The sequence below is a fragment of the Leptodactylus fuscus genome, chromosome 3 (genome assembly GCF_031893055.1).
Source record: "Leptodactylus fuscus isolate aLepFus1 chromosome 3, aLepFus1.hap2, whole genome shotgun sequence".
Taxonomy (NCBI): Eukaryota; Metazoa; Chordata; class Amphibia; order Anura; family Leptodactylidae; genus Leptodactylus; species Leptodactylus fuscus.
In genome coordinates this window covers 235,563,962-235,573,067 of record NC_134267.1, presented here as the reverse complement: position 1 = coordinate 235,573,067, position 9,106 = coordinate 235,563,962, and the positions used below count along the sequence as shown (strand labels likewise).

Genomic DNA, 9,106 nt, shown 5'->3' with positions numbered 1-9,106 from the left:
TAGATAGGTTCCTAGGAGTCCTAAGAGTATTCTACACTATGTTTTATAGATAAGTTCCTAGGAGTCCTGACAGTGTCATACACTATGTTTTATAGATAGGTTACTAGGAGCCCTGACAGTATTCTACACTATGTTTTATAGATAGGTTCCTAGGAGCCCTGATAGTGTCATACACTATGTTTTATAGATAGGTCCTAGGAGCCCTGACAGTGTTCTACACTATGTTTTATAGATAGGTTCCTAGGATCCCTGACAGTGTGTTAGGATTGTGCAGCAGGTGCGGCCATGATATAGGAGTCGCAGCCTGTTCTACCGCACAATCCAGCAGTCATAGGGTTAATTTTCCTTGCAGTAGCCGGGCGTGGTCGACTGTCTGACTGACTGGGGTGTCGACCAATGTACGCTCGGCGTGGGCAGCTGGGCTGTTTACTTGGGACCACTTCCCTATTTAAGGAGGCTGGTCTGGACGTCCTGCACTCTAAGATAAAAAACCTAAATGATATGTGCGTGCGTGCGTGCGTGCGTGCGCTAGTAAATGCCCTGAGATAGTAATGCCTTTGTTAGTTGGGCAGTACGCTGCCTTGTGTGTTGAGTGTGAATAATCTCAGTTAGTCTTAGCTAGTTTTACCCCTAAGTCAGTATTCACACTGATAATTGGTTTGGCAGTAAGCTGCCTTATGGGTTGGGTGGAACTGTAGCACACAGTATTTAGTTGGTCTCTATCTAGTCCAGGAGTTCTGGCTAGACAGTTTTGTTTGTTGTAGCGGCTGCTCTGAGTTGCACAGGGTACTCTGTGAATTAAACAGAGCAAACCCCATTAGTGTAGTTATCTGGCAGTGACACTAACTGCCAGACCGTGTTCACTCTAGGGTGTTTTAGCAGTTCAAAGTCCAGTAGGGCTCCACAAGGTTTTTGTTTATTTAGTTTTTTTTTGTTTGTTTGTTTTTTTTAATAAACCCTGCTGACCATAACACAGTGTTCTAAACTATTTTTTATAGATAGCTTCCTAGGAGCCCTCAGAGTATTCTACAGCCAATTTAAGCTGTTATTCATACTAAACTTATTGGAGACGAAACAAATCTTTGGACCAAACCACCCTATCTCTAGCCTTAGAATATAATATATATATGTTTTTTTCTGTGAGTATACTGGCCACACAATATGAGTTAGGGTGGGTTCACTCTACCATTGTTAATGGCCGTTGCTGTCACCAGTCATAGGACTATTTCTTAAGTCAGAAAGGTAAACAAACATGACAGAAGACAGTGTCAGTCATGTTGTTTACATTACTGTGAACATGATCGGACACAGTCAGGTGGGGTTCTGTTTGTCATATGTTGGTTGACCACAATAGACATTAACAACAGTAGTGTGAATCCACACAGTGGATGGTCTAAAAACCAATCCAATTAAAAAATGGTGCAATTTTTATTTTTCTAGAATTTTTGAGCTCTCCAGTACATTACATGGCATATGATATAGTAATATTATAAAGTACAATGTATCTCCAAGTAAATTTTTCCAAAGTATTTAGAATCCCCCATCCATCATACTATACGCCATGAAAATAAATAAATAAATAAATAAATAAATAAATAACATTAAAAACATATGTAGAATTGATCATGCACAAAAAAGTTATCATACAATTTAGAGGACTGCAGTCCAAAAACATCAGCAAAAACAATAAATATCAAGCAATTGAGCGGTTGAGGGGTTAATATATTCTTTGATTTTTTATCATAAACAGCATTTGCATGAAAATCAAATTCACGAGCCATTACACAAATCTCATCTTTGATAATCAGACTCTTGCACTGACTGTGACGGTTGCTTGGTAGAATTTTTGAATGTCTGTTCAGTCAGTCATTGATTTGCATTGGTCAAGTACATCGCGGTTCTAAAGCTACAATGCAATACCTACAACTCATCTCTGTCGCTGAAGGTCGTCTTGATAAAATTGAGGAAAAGTGAGAATGGTTTGCACAAAAAGTTCTCTTTTTGAAGTTCTAGCAGCCTCTATGAGCACGTTGGGGTTGATCATAAATATCTTTATCATAACTTCCAATGTGTTGGACTGGTTGAACAGTAGGAAGGTAAAACCTTATGACAAACTCATGATGAGCCTTGGTCTTGCCAGGGTCTTCCTCTTCTTCTGCTTTCTTTTCAGGATCTTCAATCGGGTTTGTGAACTCAACGCTTATCCTTCTATAGTGGCACGATGGGTTTTCAGGACTGCCCAGTTATTCTTTGACTTCTCCAGCCTTTGGTTTGCCATGTGGCTCTGTGTCCTTTACTACGTGAAGATCGCCGTCTTTAAGAATACTCTCCTTCTCCGTTTCGAATTATCAATTCCGCACATTATGTTGCCCATCCTCTTGAAGTCTTCTGTCATCTCTTTCACTTTTGGATTTATTTTTGCTTTCAACATTAGAGAAACCTCAGATATCATGGACGCCGTCTACGTCCCGATTAACGAAAGCTTTAGCAAAGATTTGAAGTTCATGTTACCCTCTTATTTTTTTGGTCATTTCGTTCCTTTCTTAGTTTCGAGTGTTTCGAATTTCTTTTTGATTGGAACCATCTTTATTCATATAAGACACGTCAAAAAGAACAACACCAGTTTTACTTCTCCGAATTTAGAGGCTCACCTCTCCGCTTTGAGATCCGTGTCCCTACTGCAGATTATGAACACTAGTAATCTCATCGGCACGCTCTTTTTCCGTTTTGACTTTTGCACAGCTCTCAGCAAAAATATTTCTTTCTTGATCCTTAATACGTATCCGGCGCTTCACTCTGTGGTTCTTATCACCGGAAACGCAAAGTTAAAAAGATCAATTTATAAAATTTTGGACTGTGTACGAGGATGTTTTAAGTCAGAAATTCCTATTTCTATTTATCACTTGGAAAGCAAAAAGGAGACTGTTACACAGCAAAAATGACAATTCCAAAAACTTTATAAAAATTTTATAAAATCCAGTACGAAAAAAATTAAATGCAGCACTAAACAATGGGAAAAAAATTAACTTTAGTTTTTATTATATTTTTAGATTAAATGAATTGTTTGTGAGTAGAGTTGAGCTGATCTTGAAATTTCAGGATCGATTTTAAAATCTGATTTCTGATCATTTTCCAGCCGATCCCTATCGCGACATTTGTTTGATTGCCGATCGGAATTCGATCTTTTCCGATCCCGATCACTCAACCCTAGTCAGTGCTTCTCTATGGGGTTTAGGGTTGAGCCGATCTTGAGATAACCTCCGACCTCAATCCTGCTGGAAAATATGGGGATCGGAATTCTGATCGCGATCGTAAAATGTACTTGATCACCGATAGGAATCCGATTTTTTCCAATCCCGATCCCTCAACCCTATTTGTGAGTGATGTGTTATTTCCAATTAACCAGTAGGTTGTGCTAGTAATATAAAACGTATATACAATGTATATATTTGGGTAAATATATTGGGGGGCATTTAACAATTCCTCTACACCAGATTTCTGATAAAAATGGATAATATTTTGGTGTACATTTGGCCCAACACCCTTTCTTGTGCTAAATGTGCACCCTAATGACTGTTTTGTGCCTTACTTGCCACTTTGTTGGAAGGGGAGTAGAACTGGTTAGGGTAAGAGTATTCCTTGAAATGACATTTATTATAGCTGTATCGAAAATCTAAGCTGATGTAGATTTCCTATCCGATGCTGGCACGTGAAGAGTCTAGAGCCCATCGGAGACACTTAATAAAACTGCCCCACTGTGTCTATTTTTAACCCCTTCCAGACATCCACCATTCTATCATGTCACATTTAGGGTCTTAAACCATGGCGGCAGCTCAAGAGTTGAGTGGTCACCCTATCTGTCAGTTCTTGGTTAGAGCAGACTTGATATTAGTATCCACACTCACCATGGCCATCAACTGTACTGATGCCTTGGTCAACCCAATTTTCATGTGATTTCCATCCCTTGAAATGGGTTCCTGAGGTGCCGATCCATTGTTATGACAACATGGAGCCTATTAGAAGAAATACCATGAAAGGAATCATATCTTGTATTATAAAGCTAAAAGAAGGTAACACAGAATTGACCACTCAAAATAGGGGATGTCACAGCCCCCCTCGTCCCTGCACAGCACTCTCCCAAAGAAGTCAACACGTCCATTGCTCAATAAAGGTTCCAAGAGACCTGTGACTTCTGCAAAGCAAATCTCATGAGATACTGGGGAGTGAAAAATATTTGATGAGTCCTGCAATAGATTAGTGTCTGGTTTTACTAAAACCTAGTGTTAGGATCTAGGGTTGAAGCCAAAATATCTCCTCCAAATGGAAGAGTGACCTATCCGTAGACAGCAGTATTAGGATTATTGCCCCCCTTAGTGAGAAGCCGGGTACTGGATAGAGAGGTGACAGAATATTCCTTCATATATTATACACTAGATGTGTTTCAATAATGCTCAGGGGGTTGTTGATGGTTGTTTAGATTGTTGATTATTATATTATTATTATTATTATTATTATTATTATTATTATTATTATTATTATTATTATTATTACATTCACGCTCATCTGCATTGGCAACCAATCAAGACAAAAGATTGTCATCACTATGATGGATAGAGAAAATCTGTAAAATTATGCAAAAATTTTCATTATTGATATTTGCTGAAATGTTTAATTTTTAATTGTCTAAAAATAATTTAAAATAATTAAAAGAAAATAATAAAAATTTAAAGGGATTCTACCATTAAAAAACTTTTTTCTGTGGCTAACACGTCGGAATAGCCTTTAGAAAGGCTATTCATCTCCTACCTTTAGGTGAGATCTCCGCCGTGCCGTTCCTTAGTAATACCGTTTTTTACTGGTATGTAAATTAGTTCTCTGGCAGCGATGGGGGCGGGCGCCAGAGCTGAAAATGCGATGAGGGCTTCCCCACCGCTGCTTGAGAACAGGATCCGGCGCCGCCTCTATCTTCTGCTGGATCCTCCCCTTCTTTCTTCAGCAGCGTCACCTCTGTCAGCTCTTATACTAGTAGAGCCGACTGCGCATGCGCAGCCTAGTTCCGAGGCCGCAATTGCGAGCATGCACAGCCTCTGCCTCAGGTTCCGGTTCTAAATAACCCATGTGAACCCGGCCTTAGGAGTAAAGATGTTTAGTCTGAAATACGATTATTATTATGCATATGATTGTATTCTTATCCTATGATGTGCAAACATTGTTGTTTTTCGATGGATCTTCAATAAAGTTTTGGATTTCACAAGTTTGGTCTGGAGTCTAGAATTCCACTGCAACATAACAATAAAATATATATTGTATGCTAATTGATTTTAGAGAATAATAAAAAGCAAACAAGGTGATTTAATACCAGAAAAAAAACTTTATTATAACATCCCATTAATATCTGGACTTTAAATAGATTTACAATATCATTACATACTGAAAAGAGAATGGATCTGTCAACAGCAACTTGATGATGGGCTACATCTAATCATCATAGATTTTTATGGATTGCACAAATGCACAAATAAAGTCAAAAAGAAGAAGAAGATTAAAATAGGATATAAGAGATTAATTGGGAGGGGTAAAAATTAGAGATGAGTGAGTAGCATTCGATCGAGTACCACTCGCTATTCAAATGGAAAAGTTTGATACAGAACCAGCATTGATTGGCTGAATGCTATACAGTCGGCCAATCAACGCTGGTTCTTCTCCTACCGTTACAAGTCTTCTCCGTGCAGCGTCCCCGCGGTGTCTTCCAGCTCTTCATTCACTCTGCCAGGCATCAAGCCTGGGCAGAGCCGACTGTGCATGTCTGCTTGTAGCGCGGGCATGCGCAGTCGGCTCTGCCCAGGCCCGATGCCTGGCAGAGTGAATGAAGAGCCGGAAGATGGCACGGAGACGCTGCGCGGAGAAGACTTCTCAGAGAATCCAGCCCGACCCTCACTCATGGACTTGGTAAGTTCAGTTTGAACGAATGTTGCCTACCCCTGAAACGAGCATTTTCCCCCCATAGACTATAATAGGGTTTGATATTCGATTTGAGTAGTCGAATATTGAGATGCTACTCGAAACGAATATCGAATCTCTAACATTTTACTGTTCGCTCATCTCTAGTAACAATAAATTAATGAAGAGCAGAACTGGGCCAAACCGGACCTTAGCGTAGTCAGAGATAGAGGAACATTCCACGTCTTTTCACTGAGATGATTGTTATAGAGATAACCAAACCAACAGAACCCTTAGGCTTCAAAGGCAACTTTTGAGTCCACCTTTAAAAACAGACTAAAGGGGCTAAAGAGGGCTATAGCCTTCAAACGCAAATTTTACTTAAATTGTCTAAGATGTGATCCCACATCCATAAGTATTGTGATAAAGATAAAGCAACGTTTATCACACTGATATCTTGTCATAAAACACAACAAAAGTCACTAATAATTTGAGAGTTACATTCTGTGCACAGTATAGCTAACGTGTAATGTTACATTTGTACATCATGATTTAGAACTTTTCCCGAAACACAGTGATCCCTTCATTCTTCTGACCACGGTTGTGACTTATCAGACTTCAATGTCCCATCCTACAATATGAATTTACATCACGGAGCCATTACTTCTATGTTCTCTCTGGTTTCTGTAACTTTCCTATGGAATAAAAATTGAATGACATTGTGAAGAGCCTTGGACATCCCATTCCTGAGTTTGGTCAATCTGTAGATCAGGTAGGAGGAATGTAGAACTGGAAGAAAGTCCACAATAACATAAAGCCATTGAAGGTCTACACAGTAAATATAGTAGTAAAACACAAACGCAAATTGGCCAATGAGGTATATAGTGTTATATAAGAACGTGATGGACACAAATCTCATGACTGAGTAATATGTCTCCAGATTGATGGATAAGTTACTGCTCATCTTCATCCATGTCGTGTGATGGTACAGAGAGGTGAAGAGGAGGACGGAGGAGATGGAATAGAAAAGTAATGGGAAGAAGGATCCTATAGTAATGATATAGATAGAATTAATATAAATGCAATCCGTAGATAGATTATCCCTGGTTGTGTTGTATGTTTCATTATCGACAATCTCAATGATGGCCAACAATAAGGTCATTAAACCATTAAAGGCTGAAAAAATGACTGAGGCTACAATGAGATGTACAGTCCTGTGTAATATCATCCTCCTCAGATACAGGAACAGTCTGGTGTGGAGGTTGGAGATCTTCAGACACAAGACAATGGAGAGCAAAGATGTCAGCCAGATATTGGAATAAGTAAAGAAAGAATAAATTGTATCTAGAATAAGCAGAGATTCTAAAGAAAAGTTTTTTGAGATCAATGTGTCCACAAATAAATATAGAGTATCAGCACATTGAGCGCACATCCTTGAAATCCCAAGAGAAGTTACAATGTGGTCAACAGGAGTCACTGATCTTCCTTTCCACCAGTCGGTGACATTGACCCCTATAATAAATGAATGGATCACCAGTCCCACTGTGAGAAAAATAATTGCCGGGACCAGGAGATCCAGATACTGGACAATAGAATCAGCCATCTTATGTGCTTGTGAGGATCCTGATAACTCAGCAAGAAGCTACTGAAGGTTTTGCCATTTCTTTAAATATTATAAAATTTGCATTGGAAATGTACACTACATCACCTGGACTCTGAGCTGTCACAGGTCTAGAAATACGTAACAGATCACAAAACATAACAATCTATCCTACAGGTGGTACAACCAAGGATTTAAACCAATATGTTCATCTGATTAATCATGTTATAAATAAAATAGATTTGTACTGATCCTGAGTTACATCCTGTATTATACTCCAGAGCTGCACTCACTATTCTGCTGGTGCAGTCACTGTGTACATACATTACATTACTTATCCTGTATTATACTCCAGACCTGCACTCACTATTCTGGTGGTACAGTCACTGTGTACATACATTACATTACTTATCCTGTATTATACTCCAGAGCTGTGCTCACTATTCTGCTGGTGCAGTCACTGTGTACATACATTACATTACTTATCCTGTATTATACTCCAGAGCTGCGCTCACTATTCTGCTGGTACAGTCACTGTGTACATACATTACATTACTTATCCTGTATTATACTCCAGAGCTGCACTCACTATTCTGCTGGTACAGTCACTGTGTACATACATTACATTACTTATCCTGTACTGATCCTGAGTTACATCCTGTATTATACTCCAGAGCTGCACTTACTATTCTGCTGGTACAGTCACTGTGTACATACATTACATTACTTATCCTGTATTATACTCCAGGGCTGCGCTCACTATTCTGCTGGTACAGTCACTGTGTACATACATTACATTACTTATCCTGTACTGATCCTGAGTTACATCCTGTATTATACTCCAGAGCTGCGCTCACTATTCTGCTGGTACAGTCACTGTGTACATACATTACATTACTTATCCTGTATTATACTCCAGAGCTGCACTCACTATTCTGCTGGTACAGTCACTGTGTACATACATTACATTACTTATCCTGTACTGATCCTGAGTTACATCCTGTATTATACTCCAGAGCTGCACTCACTATTCTGCTGGTGCAGTCACTGTGTACATACATTACATTACTTATCCTGTATTATACTCCAGAGCTGCGCTCACTATTCTGCAGGTACAGTCACTGTGTACATACATTACATTACTTATCCTGTATTATACTCCAGAGCTGCACTCACTATGCTGCTGGTGCAGTCACTGTGTACATACATTACATTACTTATCCTGTATTATACTCCAGAGCTGTGCTCACTATTCTGCTGGTACAGTCACTGTGTACATACATTACTTATCCTGTACTGATCCTGAGTTACATCCTGTATTATACTCCAGAGCTGTGCTCACTATTCTGCTGGTGCAGTCACTGTGTACATATATTACATTACTTATCCTGTATTATACTCCAGAGCTGCACTTACTATTCTGCTGGTGCAGTCACTGTGTACATTACATTACTTATCCTGTATTATACTCCAGAGCTGCACTCACTATTCTGCTGGTACAGTCACTGTGTACATACATTACATTACTTATCCTGTATTATACTCCAGAGCTGCGCTCACTATTCT

The 9,106-nt window shown here is 39.2% G+C and overlaps 1 protein-coding gene across 1 annotated transcript; it reads left to right on the top strand.

The window, feature by feature from the left end:
* Window positions 1-1,976: 1,976 nt before the first annotated feature.
* On the top strand, window positions 1,977-2,942 carry LOC142196957 (taste receptor type 2 member 4-like). The gene has a single exon (XM_075266930.1). The coding sequence runs from the start codon at window positions 1,977-1,979 to the stop codon at window positions 2,940-2,942; it is 966 nt and encodes a 321-aa protein (XP_075123031.1).
* The last annotated feature ends 6,164 nt before the right edge of the window (window positions 2,943-9,106 follow it).